At 49.2% G+C, this 25,868-nt stretch overlaps 1 protein-coding gene across 1 annotated transcript in view; it reads left to right on the forward strand.

The window, feature by feature from the left end:
- The window catches only part of LOC102434586 (dihydropyrimidine dehydrogenase [NADP(+)]), a gene marked incomplete at its 5' end in the record, with an annotated part of 162,046 nt that overhangs the window by 82,159 nt on the left and 54,019 nt on the right, over positions 1 to 25,868 (forward strand). Inside the window, 2 exons of the mRNA XM_006105955.3 lie at positions 19,590 to 19,710; positions 20,991 to 21,110. Of these exons, the coding sequence (XP_006106017.1) occupies positions 19,590 to 19,710; positions 20,991 to 21,110 (241 nt within the window). The remainder of the gene's footprint in view (positions 1 to 19,589; positions 19,711 to 20,990; positions 21,111 to 25,868) is intronic.

Raw genomic sequence — 25,868 nt, forward strand, 5'->3', positions numbered from 1 at the left:
AGGATGGATGCCTGCTATTTGCATATCTAGTCTTCATTGTGCTGGATATACTATGGCAACTCAGCAAGAATAGAAACATACATTTAAAATAAAATGAAAGTATAAAAATAAAAAATATAAAAGGATTGGAAAAATATTATCCACATATCTTCTAGTTATCTACAAGTGACATATAAAATTATCCACTGATAAATTATTAGAATTAATAAGAGAGCTTAGGAAAATTGCTGAGAAAAATATCAACATGCAAACACCAATGTCATTTCTATGAACAAGCATTTTTAAATAACTACTGTTTGCATTAAAAATATAAATAAGATGTAATCTTACTAAAGATTTGTACAATTTTTATGTAGAAAATTAAAGCATTTTTATCAGAAGACATTTAAAAAGGATAAAATATGGAAAATATCACATTCAGGAATTAGAAATTGTAGCATAAAGATTTTTATTTTTTCCAGATTAATCACTAGGTTCATTGCAGAACTCATAAAAATTCCAGAAGAATTATATGGATAATAAAAGGGTCAAAAATAGCCAAGGCATTCAATAATAATAATAATAGAAAATACGTATATAGCATTTTTTTCTGTGCTAGCCATTGCTCTAAGCAATGGGGAGTTGGCCTTAATCACTATCAAAAATTCTTATAAGGCATCCTCTCTCTCTCCCCCTTTTTTTGGGAGGCAACTTAATTTTGAGGGGCCTTGTTTCGACAAGGCTTAAAAAAATTCTTCTAAGGCTATATAGCTCTTAAGATAATGGTTTTGGCACGGGTTTAGATATATTGTGCAAAGTTACAGAGTAGAGAACTCATAAGAAGACCCAGGCACACATGGAAACTTGATTGATTTACATGAGCTGTCCTTGCCAAAGAGTGCAAAACTGTGGAACTGTTACCTAAATGGTCCTGCCCAAAAATCAGCTGCAAGTCATTCAAGACCTTCATGTCATAGGCTTTACTACAAACATTTAAAAAACAATTTTGGCGTCCGTGTAATTGATCTCGTGATATGGAACTCTTCCTCAAACAGGCAGAAAAGGCACAAGTTTTAAAAGAAAAGAGTGATCTCAAAAGATACCATGACTAGAGTAAACAGACAAGATACAGACTGGATATCAACATTTTCCTACAGTGAGCAGGGGCATAATGTTTAACATGTCTATATAACATATGAATATAAAATAGGTAAATATATATGCAGAGAGAGACAGAGTGAGCACAAAGCAAGCATGGCGTTTTTGTTAAATAATCACATGGGTATATGTAGATAGGCCTGTGTAAACATAGGGGTGGGCAGTGGACAGAATGCTAACCATCGCCCCTCGTGGTTAGGCACTCTGGAAATTTTATTTCTTATTTGATACAGTTGTCTATCTAGGAACAATAGTTAATCCTTGTGAGTTTTTAAATATAACTATCTCAGTAAGTCAGGGTTTAAAGTATATTTTTCTGTTTGAGTGCAAGGGGTCAACCACAGGACTTGTGTGCATGCATATAAGCATAACCAGTGGACACAGACACCAGGAGGGTGAGGGCATGTGCTGGGGGTGGGGGTGGCCGGGGAGAGGTCAGTGGGGGGGAAAGGAGACATCTACTACTATATGTAATATTTCAAACAATAAAAAAATTTTAAAAAATAAAAATCCTGCACTTTACCCACAAAAAAATAAAATAAAATAATTTCACCACCGTCATCTTATTAGACTGCAGAAAACTATTCCAGGGCCTTAACTCAGGCCCAGAGGTTGGTCTGTGGATTTAAAGCATAAGCCAGGTTTAGTTGGAAATGCTGCTCCATTTCTAACATCCCTTCGAGTGTGGTTACTAGCATGTACAGGTTGACTCTCGGGCAGAGTCTCATTAATTTTTCTAGGAAATAATGATCAATAATAAATTATCCTAAACTCAGTTGCTCGGTCTAGGGTTCCTTTCTATGAAGTGGTCCAAGAATGGCTAGTTTTTATTTAAGAAGAAGTATAGTTTGATAGCTCTCTGTAAATCTTTAACGATGCAGGGCTCATCAATAATAATTCACATTATTGGAGTCATTTTAAAAATAAGATCCTTATTAAAAATTTCATAGAGGACACAGCCCATAAGATTTTATTTACCATTTACCAGGAGGGTAAGTAGGTGGAAAATCATGATGTAAATACAAGCAGGTGGGGATTGTAAAGACTCGCAGGCTTTTTGACTTTGCCACTGCTTTGTGAAGATGCGGACTGTCTTGCCAGCGACTTCCTGCCTATTTATTACAGAAAAGGGGTTTTCTCCCACCCCTGCCCCCGAGAGAACGCCACTCGCCCCCTCTGCAGGCCTGTGTTCACGCAGTTCTGTGCTTGCCTTTACGCCAGTGGTTCTCAACCTTCCTAATGCTGCGACCCTTTAGTACAGTTCCTCATGTTGCGGTGACCCCCAACCATAAAATTATTTTTGTTGCTACTTCATAACTGTAATTTTGCTACTGTTATGAATTGTAATGTAAATATCTGATATGCAGGGTGTATTTAGGCGACCCCTGTGAAAGGGTCGTTCGACCCCCAAAGGGGTCTCGACCCACAAGTTGAGAACCGCTGCTTTACGCTTTCTCATGGGCGCCATAAAGCTCCTGCCTCCCTCCAGCCGTAGCCGGGGCATGGACTGAAGGCTGAAAAGCCAGTCGGCCCTGCTCCCGACCCCCTTGCACAGTTAGGAGAAGCATTACCCGCTGCAGGGGAGACAGCCAAGCAGAACGCTTTGCTCCCTGCACAGAGACGTGCAGCTTCAATTATTGATTATGCTAAATGGCATGATTTCTTAGGAAACTCCATTTCCCTTTTCTGTATTTCAAATAGTACTTTTGGGAGAGAGGCGCCTTTTGAAAACGATGACAGTTCACTGGGAATAGGGGCGGGGGACTCGGACCCCCACCCTGATCTGTGGCTCACAGAAGGCAAAGTGCTCATTGCGGTTGGCACTCCTCGCTTGATCCCTTCAGTCCCAGCTCAGCTGTTATTAACCTTTGTTTGTGACAATTGAAGAGAATAATGGTTGAATTTGGGGCCTTTAATGTCACGTTGAAATCAATAGCTGTAAATGGTAGTTGCCACAGTCCTAACTGATCTGTCACATTCAGACAAAGAGGGCCTGTCTGGGTTCATAGATGACAGCGGAGACAATTACACACACGCACACACACACACACACACACACATGCACACGCACACACGTGAAGCTCAGAAGACCTTGACAACACACCCATCAGGAAACACACCGGTCCTCAGGTTTTTAGAAGGTTTTATTGATTTTGTTTTGTTTGTTTTAATCGTGTGTTTTTTAAAAATACCTAAAACGATTGGAGTGGCATTGGCTAATAGGATCCTATAGATTTCAGGTGTGGGTTTCTGTGATCCAAGATCTGTGCCCCCCAAAGTCAGATCCTCTTCCGTCACCATATATTAGGCCTTCTTTGCCCCCCCCCCCGCCCCTCACACTCCTTTACTCTAGCAACCCCCATAGATTTCATGAAAACATTTAAAAATAATAAAATAAAGTCAATAAAAACAAATCCTCCTATATAATAAAAGGGTAATATGCAAATTGACTGAACGGCAGAACGACCGGTCGCTATGACATGCATTGACCACCAGGGGGCAGACGCTCAATGCAGGAGCTGCCCCCTGGGTAGCCAGTGCGCTCCCACAGGGGGTCACCGCTCAGCCAGAAGCCAGGCTCATGGCTGGCGAGCACAGTAGCGGTGGCGGGAGCCTTTCCCACCTCCACAGCAGCACTAAATAAAAACAACTGTCCGACTGTGAGAGGGTGCAGGCTGGGCTGAGGGACCCCCCTCAAGTGCACAAATTTCATGCACCGGGCCTCTAGTAAAGAAATAAAAATTTAGCAAAATAAAAAGTAGAAAGAGTAAAAAAAAATATCTGAAACTGTAGGTGGACCACAGCCAGTGAGCAGACTCCCACAGACCTCACACATGGGGCTCTGCCGTGAAAATAAATGGAACCGTCCTTCTTTGCGGTGGTGATGGCGAGGGTTGGGGGGGCGTGGATGATCAGCCCCTCTGTGAGCTGCCGGGACAGAAGCTGCAAACAGCACTAAATAAAAACAACTCCAAGCCCACGGAGCCAGGCCCGGCCGCCCAACAGCCGGCTTATCTGTCCCCTCGAAAATCGTCCTCGGACTCATTCATCAGCGTCTGCTCCCAGGGCTGCGTCTGACCTCGTCTTCCACGTCCTTCTGTTTATGGACATTGTGTGGATGCAGATGAAGGGACGTGAGTCTTCTGTTCTCAGGCGCGACTCTGATAAGCATATTGGCCACCTCGGAGCCCACCGCCGGCCGTAATCATCTGGACGTTGATTAATTCCACTGGGAACCCGAGCGCCTTCTGCTCAGCCTCGGGGAGTCGTGTGGAGTCATGAGGAAGTCTCGGTGCTTTCTCCTGAGGAGGGAACTCGGGTAATTTCCCCCATAAAATAATAACAGGTCTCCGAGTCCTATGAAGGCATAACATGAAAAATTCTTATTCGCTAAAAGGCCATTCCTGCCGCCCTTTGAAAAATTAAATTAGTTGTACTTGGAAGTAGAAACTAGAAAAATTCAATACTACAAGAACACAGGAGATTAAAAAGAGGGACATAGATGAGATCAGCTGCTTAAGTCGCCTTAAGCAAAGGGACTATTTTTTTTCTCAGCTTAAAAGTTTATAAGACAATTTTTCAGACATAGCATTTTCCAAATGTGTTAGTTTAAGGACTCTGACTTTTTAAAAAATATATATACTTGTCAGAAGTAACCTCACTGAAGAGGAACATAGTCTGTTTCTACTGGGCCTGTTTTTCTTTTTGTTTTTAACTTTATGTCCTTCGACGAGCATGTGAGCTTCCAAACGGGGTCCCATGGGAACCAGCAGAGCACTGGGGCGTGAGCTCCTGAGAAACAAACACAAGAACAGGCACCCCGGTTCGAGGCACCGGCCATCAGGTTCACGCTCCAGCCTGAGGTCCCGAATGTGGTCCATGCTAAGCCGGAGACAAGCGTGGCCATCGCTCCCCGTGTGGTCCGAGTCCGGGGAAGCATTCAGGCGTGTGACGCGTCCGTGGTTCCTGCGTAAATCTGAGACCCTGATCTCCTTACGTTATACTCTCGGGTGGAAAAGAAGGCTCATGAGAAAAGTCTAGTGTCAAGGCACGTGCGTACGGATGTAATTCTGAGGACGTCTGCATCGCTTTAGGGTCTTTGAAATTCAACATAAGTGAAGGAAGTGTTTGTATAAATCCGGTGTACATGCCCACACGTATAGGTGGCCGGTGGGGGCGGGGGGGGCGGGTGGAGAGAGAGGGGAGGAGGACCTTGCGTTTGGTGACTGTGAGATTTTTATAGAGGAAACATACAAGGAAGACAGATGAGCTGAAGACAAAGGAGGCCCAACCCCAGCAATGGTCCCGCTGATTCGGGGGAGAGGGGACAAGGGCTGAGGCCTCGCACCCTCCACCCACGGACCCGGTTTCTCTCTGCCGCTCACCCTATCGCCACTCTCCGGCCAACACCAGCAGCGGATGGAGGCGTGTGGAGGCTTGGGGTCTGTTCCAAGAACTGGTGAACGGAACCACTATTCGTGGGGAAACCGCCGAGATGTTCTTGTGGCCAGTGGTGCGTCCAGTGTGCTCTCCTGGGTCTAGGAGGAAAGATGCGCTATGGGGCCCCCGACTTCCACAGTGTCCAATAGACCACGCTGGCTCCTTCCGTCATCCACAGGGCCGCCGTCCTTGCTGATTGTCCCCGGCGGACTGGTCCAGATCTCGACGGGGTGTACTTGTCTCTCTACTGTCCCTGTGTTTTCATATATGTCCCCATTGGTTCCACAGCCATCGCGTCGTGCTGCGCCTACGCCCTCCCGCGAGGTGGTGTGCCTTGGGTTGTGTGCTGAGCAGTCGGTGCCTGCGGTTCTGGGAGCCAGGCCTGTTGTCATGATGGAATGCCACTCCTCACCACCTTTCATGATTGGGGTCTGGATTTTCACTCTTCACGTCACAGTCCCATTCCTGCACTCATTTCTTTTCACTTTAGCTGCTCGACTTAACTTGTAACCCAATCTGGATATTTTTATAAGAAACTCAGCCTATTCGGTATGGAGTGTGATTGGTCCATGTGATTGATTATTTCCGATCTTGGTGTTTCCTATCTGTGTACTTGGTTGCAGTTTCTCCCTTGGTCTTTCGCACTCGGTATGGAACTCTTGTTCTGTTCACAGTGATCTGTTAAGCAGTGTTTCTCAATCAGCACATCAAGTTCATTACTGATGATGGCCCTTCTAGGACACCCCACGTTTATGCCTGAACCCCTTCTCCCTCTACTCACGGGGGCGTTTAGACTCCTTCCTCTCTGCTCCTTCCTGTTCTCTTCCCTCCACAAGACCTGGGTTTTTCTGCGTAGCTGAAAAATTTCAGTTGCAGATTTTTATTAAATATATATATTTACTTATTCAAATATATACTTATATACACGTTTAATTCTAAGAGCCCTATCTTGTAACTTCTATTCCAAGCCTTGCTTAGAGAGAGTTACCACCTGCTAGCTTAAAGCGAGCCGCATCCACACTGCCTGTCGTGCTGTTAAATTCCGCCTCCTCTGCGTGGAGAGAAGCGACTTGCTTCCGGCTGAGGTGCTGTGCGGTGGGTGTGCCTCCTCGGGTGTGTTCTCAGATAAGATGCCAGGACCTGGGTGGCCTCGGCCTGAGCCCTGGGGTGCCGAGCACCACTGTGCTTTCCTTCCCAGGGGAGGGCTTCGTTCGCTGATGTGAGGATTCTAGCATCGTAGTCCTCTCTGTAACAGCACCGTCAGATAATCTCCCTTTTGTAGGAAGACGGCGCTTTGTTCTTGGCAGAAGCGAGAATGTCTTCATTAGCATGGGAGGTCAGACGCTTGCCCTGATTATGTCTAGGTGTGTGGCTTTCTGTAAAATTAATCCTGTCTGCGTCTGACTGAGCCCATTTTGTCAAAAGCCTTTCTCCCACTCAGGGAACTTTTATTCTATTATTTCCTTGATTCTCTCTTTAATTCCCTGCTCATGTTGTCCCCCATCTGGAACTGCTCTTCTCTAAACCTCTTACTTTATTGCTCATTTTCCTTGTTTTCCCCTCCCCTTTCATGGCATTATCCGGACCTCTAATTCCGTTCTCAGCATGGCTGCTCCGCTTGGCGATCCCTCTGCTTGGTTTTAGTACTCAGAAAATCGTCATTGCCCATTCAATTATTATTTTTATTTTCTAATTGCACCTCCTTGCGAATACTCATTACACTTACGTTAGCATTCTCCTCGACCTCATTCATTCGTTCTTCCTTCGTGGGAGCTACCTGGGCAGCTTGCCTTCCTTCCACGCATCCCTGAGCCCATGAAACAGGTGGGAATTTTTCAGGTTTCACCACATGGCACATGCCAGCACGGGAGGCCCTCCTGAGCCATAGAAAACCGGAAGGCCCAGCTGGCATGGCTCAGAGGTTGAGCATCGACCTAGGAACCAGGAGGTCATGGTTTGATTCCTGATCAGAGCACATGCCCAGGTTGTGGGCTCGATCCCCAGTAGAGGGCGTGCAGGAGGCAGCTGATCGATGATTCTCTCTCATCATTGATGTTTCTGTCTCTCTCTCCCTCTCTCTTCCTCTCTGAAATAAACATAAATACATACATACATACATTCATACATACATACAAAAACCAGAAGGCTACGGGTGATGCCTTGGTTCTGTGTAGTGAGCTGGTGGCCCCTTCACTGAGCAGGTGGACTGTGTAGGTGCAAGTGGGAGAGAGCCAGTGCCCCCAGACGGCAGGGCTTGGAACAGGTCCCCTCCCAGGTGTCTTCGGGGCAGAGCAGGGGCCGCCCAGGGGGCCTTTGGGAACCGCAGCACCTGAGGCAGTGCAGTGCCGGCACCTGTGGTGTCACCTTCACACCCCCACCCCCACCCCGCTCGCAGCGTGGAGGAAGCCTCGCTCTGGGTACCTTCCCCGGGGACTCAGAGCTTCAGAGGTGCTGACCGGCTCACTGCGGTGTTGACTTCCTCCGGCAACTTCCCCCCTTTCCAGAGCCCACTCAGCGCGGTTTTAACTGTCGCCGTCAGGCACAAGTGACGTTTGCTCTTACATGTTTGTTCACTCTCGCCTTTGTGTTGTTCGGGTTATTTCTACCAAAGCTAATTTCCCAGTGTCTCCGTCCACACGGTTGGGGTTAAAAATGGCAGGTCAGCATGATGGAGTTCTGCTCTGGCCGGTGTGGCTCGGTTGGTCCTTGTCCCGTGCACCGAAAGGTTACCGGTTCAATCCCTGGTCAGGGCATGTGCCCGGGTTTCGGGTTTGATCCCAGTAGGGGGTGTGCAGGAAGCGGCTGATCCATGTTTCACTCTCACATTGATGTTTCTCTCTCTCTCCCTTCCTCTCTCTCCTAAAATAGAAATCAAGTTAAAATTTTAAGAAGTAATAATAGGGTTATAATGTCCTGCCGCTTGGTCTACAGAATTCTGTGACATAGGGACTACACGGTCACAGACCTACTCAAGTGCCTAAAATGAAAGGCCCACCCACTTAGAAAGGTAGGAATGGAGATCCGGTGGCCAATGGGGCTAAGCAGGGACCGCGTTCGGCTTGTTGGTTCAGAGGCAGCTCCCTTCCCAGGAAGAAAACGGTCCTGCAGCCGGGGACAGCCCCCACCAGTGTTGACACAGCCCCGCCTGTGGCCATGGCTGAGCGGTCGATGAGCTGTCGGCACGCCCACGCTATTGTCCCGGACTCCCCTGGCCACGCACGCCTTCCACATCCCACTCAGCCTCCTGTTCACTTCATCGGGTGCTGTTCGCTGGAAACCAATTCCAGAGACCCTGTCGCGTTGTGATTCTCCAGGTTAGACCGGCCTCGGTAGTGTCTTAGCAAAAGGCCTGGGAGTTCTGCATCAGCCTGAGGACAGCGGAGGCGGGAGGGTCGCCAGGGGCCTGCCCGGATGGATGCATCACCACCCTGTGGGCGGACGGTGGGCAGCACGGGGGCAATCGGTGCTTTTCTCCGGGCGGGGAGGACAGCGGGGATCGGGGTGAGTCCTGGGGCGTCCGCTTCCTCGCTGATTGGCTCTCCTGGCTGATTTCTTTCTAGTCAGCAGGGCCCTCCTCCTGCCCAGACCGGCCTCCCTGCTTGGTGCCTACGTCCAACCTTCTCCGTTTTACTGTCTGACTCGCTTCCCCTCTTTTCTGGGTTTCATTTCTCCATCTTCCCGGCCGGGCCCACTCTCCCCGGGCGTGATAGAAGCCCTGAGATAAACCTTCCTCCCATCTTAGCAGCCTCTTCGTACGCCTGTCCGTTTTCCTGCTTCATCTCCGGTCACCTAGGAAACCGTCTTTGCTCCCTCCCCATCCACACCCCGCTCTCCTCCTGCCTGACCTCCCTCCCTCTCTCCTCAGAGCTGTCAGGAGGTAGTCAGTCCGGTGGCCCCAGGCTCTGACCCTCCCCCAGCCGGCACAGCCTCATCTCGCTCACAGCCTCGGCTTCCTAGCTTCTTGACATTGGACTTGTATGGTTCCTTTTCCATCTCTCTGAGCACGTGTTGCCTCCCGTTCTGATCCTTTTCATCTTGTCCCCAAGCCGGGACTAGAACTCGGGCTTCCTGGCTCCTGGTGGAACCCTCTCTCCCTGGCATCACGTATAGCTGCCCGGCACGTCCAGGCTTCCCACGCATGCTGAGCGCCGACAGGAGGTCAGCACCCTCAGGGTGAATTCACGGCGGTTCCATTCTCCCAGGTTCTTTAAATAACGTCTGTAATTATTATTTTTTAAAATTGTTTATTGATTTCAGAGAAGAAGGGAGAAGGAGAGAGAGAGAAACATCAATGACGAGAGAGAATCACTGATCCACTGCCTCCTGCATGCCCCTTCCCCACCCCACCCCCCATTGGGGATGGAGCCTGCAACCTGGGCATGTGCTCTTACCGGGAATTGAACCGTGACATCCTGGTTCATAGGTCGACACTCAACCACTGAGCCACACTGGCCGGGCTAATTTTTGTAATTATTTTTCTGTGTATAAGATGCCCCCTACTTTTCCAACCCAAAATTAAGAAATCAGTATTTTAAACATTTTGCTGGTTTTCCTCTTAATGATGTTTCTATCTCTCCCTCTCTCTGAAATTAATGAAAACATTTATTTTTAAAAAAATCTGCATCTCCCAAATAAGTGCCATATTAAGCTGAATAAGCCAAGTTTTAGCAGTTACCGAAGAATTAGCAAGAAATTGTCGGAGAGAGGTACTCTCCGAGCCCTGAGATGTCGATATTAATGAGCATATGTCCCAAGACCTCAGATCCCGAGCATCGCTCTCCCGTAAAACCTTCCTCGGAAAGAGTCTAAAGTCTAACTGAAATGTGGAAATGGTCCCCGTGGATCCCTAACGCGGCTGGAGAAGCAGAACGGAATCATCGATGAGCTGTTCACGTGGCTTGTGCTTGAGCCCCGGCTGGAACATTTCCGAACATCCCTGCGCCGTGTTTCCCGTATAGAGCATAGATGCGCGCGGCACCGCCACTGTACCCAGAACCTCTGCTTCCTGAGACGCAGCCGGTTCTAAATGGTTTAGTGTTTCCTTCATGTCCATGAGAATCAGCAGCTGGCTTTCTGCAGGGGTCACTTTAGACAGATCACTTTGAAAAATTATTTTGTGCCCTGGCCAGTTCGGCTCAGTGGATAGAGTGTCCGCCTGCAGACTGGAGGGTCCCGGCTTTGGTTCCTGTCAAGGGCGTGCAGAAAGCAGCCAATCAGTGATTCTCTCTCATCATTGATGTTTCTCTCTCTCTCTCCCTCTCCCTTCCTCTCTGAAATCAATAAAAATATATATATTAAATAAATAAAAAGTTTAAAAAATTATCCTGTGCTTCTCAGTTGGAAAAAACCTGTCCGCACTGCACAGCAGCGTGGGCGTTGGCTGCCAGAGGCCTCCACAGCCAGCTCATCTGCAGCCGAGTGGCTCCCTCACACCATCCCTGGTGTGTGGTCCAAACTCCTTACACAGGAGATGTGAGCAGTCTTACAGGATCCCCCACAAACACTGGACATGGCACAGGTGTAGTCTGTGGGTGTCTGAGCCGTACTGCGTCATGGAGCGCTGCTCTTCGTTCTTGCTTTTGTGTTTTCCGTGTATCCATCGCACTGATACCGCACTCACTTACTTATCGACTACACATTCACCGCTTTCTCTCCCAGAGCCCGGGGCGTGTAGCACGGCTTGTCCTGGGCCGGGGACCCAGCACGTGGGGACCCAGCACACGGTCCCTGGTCAGTCCTGCTCTCCCCTCCCCCGCCAGGAGGAGGCACGGCCTCCATTGGGCGTGACCAGCCCACACCATTTCCGTGCTCCGAGGACAGGGACGCACTCGGAGCAGACGCACGTGCTTTGGGGACAGAACCAAGCAAAGGGACAGAGTTCGCAGTCACACATCCGCCGACGGGGGCGCAGCTCCCAGCCCTGCCCAGACGGCACTGCCACTGCTCATCTGTTCATAGTGTGTGCGTGTGTACACAGGCCCAGACAGACATGGTGCGTGCGTGTGTGTGTGTGCGTGTGTACACAGGCCCAGACAGACATGGTGCGTGCATGTGTGCTTGCACAAACATACACACATGGGTCTGTGTCTTCAATGGAAACCGAGTGCATGTGTGATACATTGTAAGCAATTTCATTGTATACATGTATATTTCACTCAGCTGTTTAATATATTTTTATAAATTTCAGAGAGGAAGGGAGAGGGAGAGAGAGAGAAGCATCAGTGGTGAGAGAGAATCATGGATCGGCTCCTCCTGCACGCCCCCCACTGGGGATGGAGCCGGCCACCCGGCTTTTCTGTGCCCTGACTGGGAATCTATCTGTGACCTCCTGGTTCATGGGTTGACACTCAACCACTGAGCCACCTCGGCCGGGCTCACGCCCTGTTTTAAATCCTGTGGAAGCCATCTGGCCCTTGGCAGTAAACGACATCAAACAGAAACAGGAGCAGTGGCTGAAAGACCTCATGTGAAGGAGGCAGCTCGGACCCAGAGCTCCACACGCAGGCTGGGCGGGAGGGCTGGCCGCCTCGGGCCCCCACGGCAGGTCAGGGCCCAGGAGCACTGGCTGCGTCCTCGGGTGCTGCGTCCTCGGTGCTCCTGGCACCGTTCGGAGACGACAGCCTGGGTCTCCGGAGCGTCTCGGGGAATACGAGGGGACCTGGCGGAGGAGCTCCAGAACGTTTCTTAAACACGGCACAGAGGCCACACGTTCAGGAGACGTGCCTCATCTGACTTCTGACGTGCCTCATCTAGCTAGGACTGTGGCTGCATGTCTCTGCCTTCCTGTTCACGCAGAAGCGTGTGTAGCTTTAAGAAGAAATGTAACCCAACGTATTTTCTTAATAAAAGCACAGACATTCAATTAATCTTATGTCATTCTAGGTCTGTGTCTGAAAGTGAAATGCTGCCCATTACTCTTAAGCCTCTCTGAACAGATGGCACTATTGTTGAATTTGTGACAACATACAAATGCCATGATTTGGAGGAGTTAATTCCGTTTCTTAGGTCTGGTCTCCTTCAGCCAGCCTGTCTCCCTCCCTCCCTCTATCGATCCTTCCTCCCCCTCTCTCTCCCTTCCCCTCTCTCTCTCTTTCTTCCTCCCTTCCTCCCCTCTTTTCGTCCTTCCTCCTTCTCACCCTTCCTCCCTCACTCCCTCCCTTCCTCCATCCCTCCCTCTCCTCCTTCCCTTTTTCTTCATTCCTTCTTTGTGAAGAAAATCTCACTACCCAGCGATAACCCATTTGAACACAAGTGCACACATTTGCAGTTGTCACTTCTGGTGAATGGCCTCATATAAAGTAGAGCAATATATGGTTTTTCAAAAACCGTGGCTGGTACAATGAGGCTGGTTAAGCGAATGGCTTGGCTCAGCATTAGCCTAACTTTCACGAGCCCTCTACCCGCTAACACCTGCCTCTCGGTGTCCTGCTATTGTGTGACCTAGAAAACCGGGTAATAGAAACAAGTAGTGGTCTTATAAAACACTAGTGGCTGGGTGCAAGGATTCATGCACATTGAAAGGAAATTAATTAGAAGAAATATTTTAATATTGCTATTCACCCTTTCTCAGTAATAGAGTGTCAACCAAATTCACAATCGACAGTGACAGATCGAAACACGCGTGCGATGGGTGCCAGCAAGAGCTTTATATGTATCGCGCATGCGTGAGTCAACTTAGCCTTTTTTGATATAGAATAAACTTGCTTCATTAGACCTGCTTTCTGATTTAGCTCAACTTTTTCCAGCTCAGCAAAGCACCCCAACTTCTCTTTCAGGTCATTGTCAGCAACACAGCAGTAAATATCAACACAAAGCAGATTATTATTGTAGATCACGCAGGGACAACAACGGGTAAAATGTTTAACTGCAGCCGTGTCTGACTATATTCTGTGCAGTGGAAAACCTGAAGTCATTTTCAAGGTCCATCATTTCTTCTTTTCAGTCAGGTCAAGTTTCTAAGCTTTCTAAATCTCCATTTTCCGGCTAATGAGAAGAAAATAGGATTCCACCGAGCCTCCTATCCACCTACTCCAGGACTTCTGTGAGGATCAAATGAGATGAAGCACGGGAAAACGCTTCACAGACATTTGATTAAACTGTAAAATGTTTGCACCTGGCTGTAAAGCAAGTTATGTTCCTGGGCTGAAGAAACTCCATGGAGGCTAGTCGCTAGGAAGAGGAAGACGGGCGTTGCTACGTGACGTCATTACCCAGTGCCGACAGTGACCCTTTCCGGGCTGTGCTGTGGGCCACATTTTGTGCCATCAGGTCTTGGGAGCACTGTCTGTAATTTGGTGGGGTGTCGCTCTGGGGTGGTAGCAGGGCCTGTGACCCACTTGGGGGAAGGTTTGTCAGCGCCAGGTCCACGGTGCCATTTATTTTTAAATGGCCAGTGCGCATCATGGCAGCTCCTGTGTTGAGTGTCTGCCCCTGGTGGTCACTGCGCATCATAGCCATCTGTCGGACAGACACTTAGCCTTTTATGTATATAGATGTGCGCCTGGCATTTGCTTTGAAGTCACATCTCATTCTCATAAAGTCCTGTCGAAGGCGATGAATAGTCGACAATTTTATCTGTTGTAAACCAGTGCTATGCTCCCTATTGATGATATGGCATGATGAAAAATATATGCAGGTCCTGACTTCAGACCACTCAAAATCTAGGAGCACAGAAAAAAAGTTAACTCCATGAAATTAAAATGATTTAAGTCACTGTAACAGCAAGTGGTGATTTGTGTTGATCCTGGATAGAATACACAGAGTTCAATGTGGATTCCTCAGGGTGAGCCTGGGCAGCCGTCCCCAGTGCACACCGCCTCCCCGTCTCCCCTTCTCCCCCTTCCTCCTGCCCTGCTGTATATATTTTAATACCTACTTTACACTGTATTACACATTTATGCATTTTCTACTTGCTGTATTTTCCACTTGAATGACAACTCCATGAGTCCAGTAACTGTCTTATCTACTGTTAAAACCTCAACATTTGTTGAATGAATGAGTGAGTGAGTATCACCCCATAAAGGGACTTGTTGAGCAACAGGTGGCCTCCTCTGTGCAAGCAGGATAAATACGCTGGCGATGCCTTACTGTTTACCACGGCGCCGACGGGCTCTCACACACGGTCTCGCTCCCCTTCCCCCTTCAAGCACTAACTGACGATGAACAGCAAGAACATGATGTGAAAGGAAACAGACAGGTCTTCACACTCCTTCGGGCTGTTGCTAACACATCGACGTGGGCCTCCCTCCCTCTGACTTCTTTTACAGCTGGGCAGATCTGGGTTTATTTCTGTGGTTCCATTTGAGGTCACTATATCAAGATGAACTACAGGGTACACAATGTTCAAACAGCTGTCTGTTCCCTACGTCAGAAGTGCGGGCCCTGAGTAAGGGATTCTTGAAACACATGGTATATGTTTGGTGTTGTCGGAGTTAGGGGAAGTAGCATAGAAATATCAACGTCTGTCTATTCCTTTTTATGTGAATACTGTATTGATCAAAACTCACAGATGTGGAATAATCTGATAGTTACTCGTTTTTGTGTGTATTTGTGTGTTATTTTTTTAATATATTTTTATTGACTTAAGAGAGGAAGGGGGAGGGAGAGAGATAGAAACATCAATGAGAGAGCATCATTGATTGGCTGCCTCCTGCACGCTCCCTCCTGGGCATCGAGCCTGCAGCCCAGGCATGTGCCCTGACTGGGAATCAAACTGTAACCTCCTGGTTCATAAGTCGACGCTCCACCACTGAGCCACGCCGGCCGGGCTGTATTTGTGTTTTAATTGTAGAGCAAGGTGCTGACCTGATGTGCCCTTCACACCTGTTGACGCAGATGTTTCTCAGCTCACCTGTCGTTGCCTGCGGAGTGCTTGTCAAGGATCAAACACTGGAAATAGAGAAGGCCAGGACTGTCCGTTTGCAACTCCGATTCTATCCCAAAGGGAGAGATACTTGATTTTGAGTGTGCTTATACTAAAAGCGGCTCTTCTCCCTCTAATATGGGGCATTCAACATTAACGGCTTAACCACAAAAATGACCTTCTGCAGGATTCAGCTTCCGTATCCTAATATACATTTTTTGTTACTGCTCATTCCTATTCATGCACTTTTAACAAAATTTAGATTTACGACGTTTCTTCTTTTCCCTTTCTCTTTAATAGCTGTTGTAGGTGTCAAGTTCCTCCTATCAAACTGGCCCGATTACCTCTCACTCACCGTGGAATTCATTTTCTCTAGCTTATCTCTCCTGAAACAAATTGTTAGCTTTGATGAGATGTTCAATAACAGGAAGAAATAAGCCCAAAGGCCCCTTGGCACAAAGAACTGATGCAATAAGATTAACTTAAACATTTGCAAGTGATAGCTTTTCTATACTGATTGATCGCAACAGTCGCAGCGACACTGCAGCGAGCTGTCAGGAGAGCCAGTTGCACACAGTAGGTGTGTCGTTCTTGGACAATTAGCAGCCGAGTGTGTAAGAACACTCTACAGGAGCACTCCTATGTTCTATGTCGTCCGACCATTTGTATCATCTTTTCTAACGTGTCTTTGGAAATGTACAGCCCTACTGATACTTTTCAGATATTTTTATCAAATGATCCACCCAGTTATGTAGCAAATAATACTCAGCTAGTCGTCTCTTTACTAAAGTTCTATACAAAACCTTAAAGGAAGATAAATGAGGAAATTAATTCTTTCGGGGGCTGGAGCCAGTGTGTAGACATGAGTGGGGAGGGGACTGTGGGCAGAGGAAACAGAGGTAGTGACGGCTGGTCTGGGAGGGACACAGGTCAGTAGGCTAACCTGACTCCCTTCGTTAGACAGGGACCGATGTGGAGAGCGTATGTGTGGTCTGTTTCTTAACTATTTAGAACCAGCTGTGTGGCCACGTGTAATCACGGCATCATTGATCCCGCGGTGGGATCTCTGTGGCGTATGGAGAGCGTTGGCTCATCTCCAGCACTGCGAGGGGTCACTGCATACGGGCTCTGCGGGGCGCCGTGGCCGCAGGGAGGGAGACGCCAGCTCACTATTCGGTTGAGAACAGGCTCCGTCTATTTGACATCAGCCGAAGGCCCCATCTCGCCTCTCAGCGGTCATCCCCGCCATCACATACATGTCAGGCCCACGGCTACTGACCACCAGGTGGTTATAGCTTCAGATGCTTACTTTCATTTGTCCCCTTTTAAAAATAATTTATTACTCTGACGCTGCGTCTGGTCTTGCGGGTAGGAATGAAGAGGGAGCCTTCATAGTTCTCGCGTGCAAGGGACGGCAGAATTTCACTTCAGGGAGCAATTTCGCTAAAGGAGATGATGGCTCAGGCCTGGAAAATGGGGAAGAAAATTAAGAAGTTGAAAGAGGCACTCAGTTTGACCTTCGGGGCCCGCGTTCTCTCTGTCAGAAAAAGGACGCAGTAAAATGCTGGCTACTTACTGCCGGGGCCTGCGAATGAGGGCTCAGAAGTTCCTCAGTGGAAAACATCTTAGAGCTGCTAAATGGATTCGCTGAGACGCCAGCTTCTGAGAAAGGCATTTTGAAAAGACTTGTGCAGCATGAAAATTGCCAGGTAAATTGAAGAGAAATGTTTCTTAAAGTCACAAACTTCACTTGTAATTTAGCTCATCAAGAAATTCTCAGTCCCATTCTCTGGTGCTTTTCCCTTTATTCGCAGTGTGAAACCAGAGAGATTTGGTGCCCTCGGTAATTGGGGGACCGCCAGTCCTCCAGAGAGAGGGCGTCACGGGGGCCTCAAAGCAGCAGGGTACCCGCACCTATCACTCCCACGTGCTAGCACTACGACATGTAGCTATATACTATATGCTACATATTACCTATAATAATAAAAGCATAATATGCTAATTAGACCAGACGTCCTTCCAGACGAAGCCGGGGTTGCGAGGGCAGCCCGGGGAAGGGAGGCCTACTCTTGCATGAATTTCGTGCACCCCCCACCCCCCACCCCCTCTAGTATACTATAACTATATAGTAGTTATTAGAATTAGAAATTATTATCTTATGGCCCAGCATAGAAACCAGCGACCTCTTGGGGCCTGGGACGACACTCAATCCACTGAACCACACCGGCCAGGCCCCAATAAGATTTTAAGTCTGTTTTGGTCATTCTGAGCAGGCTGCATGCCACGTATTATGCAAGGCAAGTGATCGTTCACCTATTGTCGGATTCTACCTTGAAGCGAGTGTTTCTCGAAGGACATGCTACCCCCATTACCTAGAGCTGCTGTCATGTCTAGGCTACGTCCCATGGAAATTTATCACTTACACATCAAAGTCCCAAAGATGCAACTCCCTCCATCACGCCGATGGCGCGGTGATAAATATTTCATGAGCATCGCGTGGGCAGGGCCGATCTCCATTTTTATGGGTGAGAATTTGTTCAGCTCAGTCTCCAGGTTTTACTATTCACGGGGCAGTGTGCCCTGTCGAGCGTGCCACACGCCGCCGCATTCATCGTTCTGCTTCATGAGGAAATGACTGTCCTGAAAAAGAGAACAAGCAAAGCCAGAAGAACTGTTTCTTTGTTAAAATGATTAGTTCTGCTGCCCGGAGACAATAACAATCACCAGAAATCGCCTCGTCGCGGCGTCTTGGCCCACAAACGCGTAAGGTCTGGAAGGACGCGAGATGACGGGCTGAGACGCATGAGGCCCACGTGAAAAGGTCCTTTCTAAAGGTTAGACCATTCGAAATCTCATCTTAAAAGACTCGGAAAGGTTAAAATGCAAAGAGCAGCTTTCTTACATATACAAAGATTAATTGCAAAGGGTGTGCGTGCCTACTGTTTCATCGTTGAAATACATGACTATGTTTCTTTCTGGCTTTTTCTTTTATTCAAAAACCACCTTTCCACTTGCTAAGATAATATTCCCACGTTCAGTAATGAATTGCTTTTGCATATCTTAGGGTGATCTATCAGAGTGCGCTCTACCTGTCAGAATACATTTTGCACTAAAAGTAATGGGCGGGGAGGACTGTTGTCTGGGTGGGAACCAAAGAGCGTGACTACATCGGAGCTGTTTTCCCGGATCACCCTCTAAATGACAGGTGATCACCCTCTCAGTGACATTCGTCCGTGAGAACACAGGCGCCGCGGAACCCCCGGGGACGGGCCGGGAGCACGGGCGCCGTTTATTCCACTGGCGCCGCTGTGGTCAGTTCTTTCCAGGGTGCGTGTTGCAAGGTGCTGCTCGGATCTCGGGAACGTTTGCAGGAGCCAAGGTTCCTGATGAGCTCTTGTGCAGCCTGTGTCAGCACCTGCTCGCATCCTCAGAGATGGACTGGGGGTCACAGGTCTTCTCCTGACTGAGCCCCCTGAGAACAGAGTGAGCCCTGGCTGGGGTGGCTCCGTGGGTAGCGCGTCGGTCCCGGGTTCGATTCCGGTCAAGGGCACGTACCTTGGTTGAAGCTCTTCCTCAGCCCAGGCCCTGGTCGGGGCACGTGCAGGAGTCAACCAATCGGTGTGTCTCTCTCACATCGATGTTTCTCTCTGTCTTGCCTCTCTCTCCCACTCTCTCTGAAAAAAAATCAATGGAAAAATATCCTCTGGTGAGGATTACATAGTAATAATAATAATAACAACGAAAGCAACAGGTTTCAGGTCCCATAGCGTTCACCGGGAGGCCCCAGTTTAGATTCCCCCTGCTGGACTTCAGCCAGGGAGGTCACTGGAAATTCTGGGGTGTCGCAAACTCTCCCCCGGAAGTTTAGTTTGATTCCTGCTACGTCGTGGGTGGCACGTCCTTCCGTCGGGTGCTGCGTAGTTTTGGGTCCAAAGGCCTTGTTGAGGGTAACCTCTGTGCTTTGAACTCTCCGTTCACGTCAAGCGGGGGCACCCCCGCACCCCCCACCCCCGTGCATCCAGGTGTCGTCCTGAGAAATGCCGCGGAGCTCAGCGCCGCGGAGCTCAGCGCCGGTGGGGTGTCCGCACGGACACGGCGGTGACAGGGGGCTCTTTAATCACGGTCTGTGTTTCGCTCACCTGTCTGACAGGACCCGGAGCTGGTGCGGAACATCTGCCGCTGGGTTCGGCAAGCGATTCGCATTCCATTTTTCGCCAAATTGACCCCCAACGTCACGGACATCGTCAGCATCGCGAGAGCTGCCAAGGAAGGTAAGGCTCCTAGACCCGCGCCGATGGCCCAGGCGTGCACTCGCGCCTGAAGGATGGAGTCACACACAGTTCATCTCTGGCCACGAATGTACGTGTGTGTCTTGGTTTAGAGCAGCGGTTCTCAACCTGTGGGTCGCGACACCTTGGGCGGTCGAACGACCCTTTCACAGGGGTCGCCTAAGACCATCCTGCCTATCAGATATTTACATGACGATTCATAACAGCAACGTTACAGTTATGAAGTAGCAACGAAAATAATTTTATGGTTGGGTCACAACATGAGGAACTGTATTTAAAGGGCCAGGAGGTTGAGAACCGCTGGTTTAGAGGTTAAGGAAAGCATCAGAGTGAGCCTGATCTCACAGACCGGTAGATGCCCCTAGACCAGGGTTTAGAGCAGGGGTGGGCAAACTTTTTGACTCGAGGGCCACAATGGGTTCTTAAACTGGACCGGAGGGCCGGAACAAAAGCATGGGTGGAGTGTTTGTGTGAACTAATATAAATTCAAAGTAAACATCATTACATAAAAGGGTACGGTCTTTTTTTTTTTTAGTTTTATTCATTTCAAACGGGCCGGATCCGGCCCGCAGGCTGTAGTTTGCCCACGGCTGCCCTAGACTCAGGCTCATAAAGAGACGCCAGACTTGGGAGCCAAGGAACATTCCTGTTTCCTCATAAACTGGTGTCTCACGCAGGGAGAATTATGAAACAAAGCCACAGTCACAACAGATCACCCGGAAACAAATGACATGATAATGTAACAGTCCCACAGCAGCATCTGAACCTTTAATAAAGTGAAAGAAAGATACCACCTTCCATGATGTGAAATTGCTGACGAGTTGCCATTATATTTTATTGGGTGTGCCTAGTACACTGCCTTAAACATATGTGCAGCAGACATCTCTTGAATCCATAAATTATAGGGTCAGTGCATGATTTTACAAATCATCTACGCTGCCTTCTACCCACTGGAAATTGCATCCTGATTTGCAAATATATTACACATATATATTGTAAATTACCTGGAAAATAGCGTTGAGTACAGAACATTTGGCATCCATACGTCTGTACAGGAATCGGGAACATGGAGAGGCAGTGGTTAACCACGTGTGCGCCGAGCGTGTTAAGTGCAGTTGGAGGAGCAGGCTTAGGGCAGACTCCGGGTGGGGAAACACTCGCGTGAGGCGGTGCCGGGCATGTTTTCCCGGGCTGTCGGGTCTGAATGGGTTTCCCCGTGTCCCTTTAAAAACTGCAGGTCAGTGGTGATGTGTTTTCCGCAGGTGGCGCCGACGGTGTGACCGCCACCAACACGGTCTCGGGCCTGATGGGACTCCGAGCCGACGGCACGCCCTGGCCAGCAGTGGGCGCCGGGAAGCGGACCACGTACGGAGGAGTGTCGGGTAGGTGGTGCCCTCCCTGGCGTCTTGCTCTCGGGGACGGGGACGCTGCTGAAAGATCGGAGTGCGTGTCCCAAGCAAGAGTCTCGGGTCTTTGACGACCCCACCTTGTGGTGTTGCTGGTGACAGTTCCCAGTGGGAAGGACAGACGGCTACCTGGGAACTGGAGGCTGCCTCTGATGGCTCGAGGTGAGGGGACGCTGAGTGAGGGCTGTACGGGATTCTGTCCCCTGGGTCCACATTTCTCATCGTCACGATTGTCTTGTCACTGACGAGTGAAGACTCCCGCCGGGGCCTGCAGGGGAGCACAGGCGCCTGATGTTCGTGTCCTCCTCACAGTCTCCATTCGTTGGCACATGTGCTAGGACTTTGAAATCAACCTTCTCAAACCATCTGGCTTTCCGCTGCCCCAGACAAATGGGGCCGTTTGTAGCGTGTGCAGCTTCAGCCCAGAGGCAGTGGCAACCTCGCGTCCCGCACACCTTCTCGCGGCATCGAACACCTGCCTTTAAAGCAGAGCGGGGCCCACCCGGCGCAGCTCAGTGGGTCCCGGCTGCCCCAGGAGCTCATGGTTCGATTCCTGGTCAGGGCACAGGCTCAGGTTGCGGGCTCGATCCCCAGTCGGGGGCGTGCAGGAGGCAGCTGATCCGTGATTCTCTCTCATCATTGATGTTTCTATCTCTCTCTCCTTCTCCCTTCCTCTCTGAAATCGATAAAAAATACATTTTTTTAAAAAGAAAGAAAAGGTTATACAGTGGGGCCTTAACTTACGAGTTTAATTCGTTCCGAGACCGAGCTCGTTAAGGAGCTTGTTAACTCAAATTACTCTGTCAACTCAATGCAAAAAATCGGCCGAGAGACAGCTGGTGTCTCAAAAAACTCGTTAGTCGGGACACTCATAAGTCAAGGCCCCACTGTATTCTGCTTCTGACTGAATGCCACTCCCCACAACTTCCCATTATGTCAGGAGGAGGAGGAGGAGGAGGAGGAGGAGGAGGAGGAGGAGGAGGAGGAAGGGGAGGAGGTGCGGGAGCTACCAGAGGGGCCTGGAATGCCATCACGGTGCGGAATCTCATGGGCCGCTCCACGGTGCCCATGGATGGAGGCAGGAGACCCCGAGCAGACCGTTGCTGGCACTGTCTCGTCGGCCACACTGCTGCAGGGGAATCGAGGCGCCCCCGAGGGGCTGAGCATTCCAATCGATGAGGGAACGATCGCGGTGGTGTTCTACGTCCGGTCCGTAGCGCCATTCACGGGGCTCGCGGAAGCTGCTGTTCCCTCATAGTCTCTGCGCCGTCACTCAGTCCCACAGCCGGCGAAGTCGCAGCCACAGCGCGAGCCTCTGTGCGCGCACACCGGTCACGGCCGCGGCCCCGCACACGGGCGTTGCTGAGATTTATGAACTCCTGGACAAACACCGCTCGGGCCCTAAGCTGGGCGAGGCCTCAGTGGAACGTTCCCGGCAAACAAAACGCCCCCCACGCCTTCAAGAGCTGGGACCTCATTTCCAGCAGGTTCTCCGCTAAGTCCCTTCCCGTTGGACCATCTGTTTTGAAAAGAGCCTCTCTCCATGTTGACACAAGGAATCGTTTTCCGCCGTGAAAGCTGTGTTTGCTTTCACCTCGAGGTAATAGAATCTGAGAAGCGGCTGAAGGAGGCAGGGAATCTATTTTCAGGGCAGGAGCAGCTCCGCGGCAGTGCCTTCCGCACCGAGCCTCGCAGTCTGTGTGAGAGGGGTGGGTTTCCCATTGTAGGGGCGGTGGGAACGAGGCGGCCACGTTCCATTCCTGGGTTTATCGGCTGTGGGTTCGAGACCCCAAATGCAGCTTCTCTCCGGGGCAGTTCACCAAATTTGCCACCAGATACTTTCATAAGATTAAAAAAAATAGGAGAACATATTGGCCAAATGATACATCTGATAAGGCTTAATATCCAAAATTTATAAAGAACTTTTACACAAACTGAACAAACAATCTGATTAAAAAATGGGCAGAAGACCTGGATAGACACTTCTCCAAAGAGGACGCACAGGTGGCCAACGGACACATGAAAAGATGCTCAGCGTCACTGATCATCAGAGAAACCCAAACGAGAACCACAAGGAGGTACCGCCTCACGCCTGTCAGAACGGCTGCCGTCAGTAATCCACAGACACGTGCGGGCGAGGGTGTGGAGGAAAGAGATGTTGGTGGGAATGCAGTTGGTGAGACCACTGTGGAGAGCAGTATGGAGTTTCCTCAAAAAGTTAAAAATGCCATTGCCTCATGACCCAGCGATCCCACTTCTGGGAATATATCCGAAGGAACACAAACCATTGATTTAAAAGAATACATGCACCCCTGTGTTCATTGCAGTGCTATTTACAATAGCCAAGATTCAGAAGCAGCCCAAGTGCCCATCAGTAGACGAGTGGATAAAAAAGCGGTGGGACATTTACACAGTGGAATACTCCTCGGCCATAAAAGAGAGGGACCTCCTACCTTTTTCAACAGCATGGGTGGACCTGGAGATTCTTATGCTCAGTGGAATAAGCCAGTCGGAGAAAGACAAATGCCATACGATTCCCCTTATATGTGGAATCTAATGAACAAAATAAACAAACAAATAAGAAGCTGACTCATGGATACACAAAACAGATGGACAGCTGTCAGCGGGGAGGGGAGTTGGGGGGCTGGGTGAAAAAGGTGACGGAATTAAGCAAAAATAAAAACAACAACTCAAACAGAGACAACAGTGTGGTGATGACTAGAGAGGGGGTGGGAGAGGTGGATGAGGGGAAAAGCAGGATATGTCGTGATGGAAGAGTAATTGACTGTGGGTGGTGAACACATGATCCAGTGTATTTACGATGTATTATAGAACCGTACACTTGAAACCTAATTTTATTAACCAGTGTCACCACAATAAATTCAGTAATTAAAAACACACACAAATGCGATGGTCTGAACCTTGCTTTGGCCAGTAGGGACTTTCTACTGTAAGTGGCTACTCCCTACCTTTCCTTTTTCTAGGATCCATGCAGGGAAATTGTTAACATCCAACAGCAGCTCACGGAGCACCACACCGTTGAATATATTATTGGGGTTTCTTTGCGGGGAGGGTAGGATCCCTCGGGTTAATTTGATTGGAAGAAACACTCATCTCACCAGTGACATTATTTAGAAACGCCATCGTCAAGTGGATGACTCACTATTTTTCCTAGTTTTCGTTATTTTTTTTTCTTGTTTTAGTCTCAAGTTACTTCGTTTCAAATAGTGACATCTTAAGACAGCTCCGAACCCAGGGACAGCCATCACCTGTGTAAGCGGAGCCGTCCAGCCGTGGTGTGACATGTCCCATGAGGTCCTCCCTGGGGGCAGTGTCCTTTCAGACATGGGTACGAATGAGTCCTGCGGGCTTGCGTGCGTGCGTGCGTGTTTTATAGGAAGCCGTTCTTCACGGGCTGGATTTTTTATGTGCCAATCACGGGGTTATTGACACATAAAATTCTTTTAGAAAAGGGCGCCTAGTGTCTCACAAATTTCAGCTATCGATTATAACCATCGTTACCAATAAAAGCTTACATTTTGATATTGAAATGACTATCATAACCTGATAAAGGTAATATTTAAATGAATAACAAAAAATGATAAATCATGCCAAAAGAATAATTCAAAGGAGAGCCTTCTGCTTGCTACCCACTCATCTCTCTTGTGTGTGTGTGTGTGCATATATGTGTGCCCCAAAGTGATGCCAAAACACACCCAGCCTGTGATTCCCATACTAGGATGTGAAAACGTTCTCCGACGATCACACGTTTTACTGATCAAATTATTAAAGGCCCCGGTCTGCGCTGTGTTTACAGAACGGCCCAAAGGAGGCAGATCAAATAGAGACGCGCGTGGCAATTCCCAGCATAAAGGAGCCTTGGGTTTGAGAGAGGCTCAGATTGGACCCGTCCTCATTTGCATGCGCTCATTTGCATATGCTCCTGTGCTGATTGACAAGGCGTCCCCCTCGGCATTGTGTCGCCTTCCCCTCCGCCTGGTCCCTGGCTGCCTGGCCGCCTCGGGTCTGCGCGGGAGATCAGAGCCCTAATAATAGATTTTTGACAGCGAGCTCGCCTGCTACCTGCCCGACACAAGTCCTCACTGTTCGTGTTTGCTTCCTGGCAACCGAGCAGACAGGAGGGAAATGCCAGGCGCAGAGCCTGCCATTTCAGCAGGAGAGCGCTGCACAGAGGCCTCCTTCCATCATTTTTCACGGGGCCTGGCGGCCACGGCCACAAGCCCACACCGCCCGTGGGAGGACTGACGGGAGGGCAGAGGTTTCCAGCGTAGACAGTCTGCGTCCTCCCGTGCGTTTTTTAAAATAACCGTGGCCCTGCAGGTGGACGGTAACACCACGCCGTGTTTGCGAGCCGGCCCTTCCTGGGCCTGTGGGGATGGGGTATATTTTCTTTTGTTCAAAACGAGGAAAATCAATGCGTGTCTGTCCCAGCCTCTAAGAAAATATGTGATAGACTCTGTAAACCCCAGGACCTGACAGGCATATTAAGAAAACTTACCTCGGCAGCCATGGCCATGAATTATTAAATTCCTTTCCTCTGTGTGTGTGTGTGTGTGTGTGTTTTCTTCCTTTTCCTAAAGAATGATTTCAGGCTTGAAACTAATCAAAAAATGTTCTCTGGCGAAAGTAAAACTAGAGCGCAGCGTGTCACTGTGGGAGCAGGCGTTTAAATATTCACGGAGCCGTGCCTCTCCTGTGCTAGGAGAATCGAAG

The sequence above is a fragment of the Myotis lucifugus genome, unplaced genomic scaffold, assembly GCF_000147115.1.
Source record: "Myotis lucifugus unplaced genomic scaffold, Myoluc2.0 scaffold_739, whole genome shotgun sequence".
In the NCBI taxonomy this organism is placed as follows: Eukaryota; Metazoa; Chordata; class Mammalia; order Chiroptera; family Vespertilionidae; genus Myotis; species Myotis lucifugus.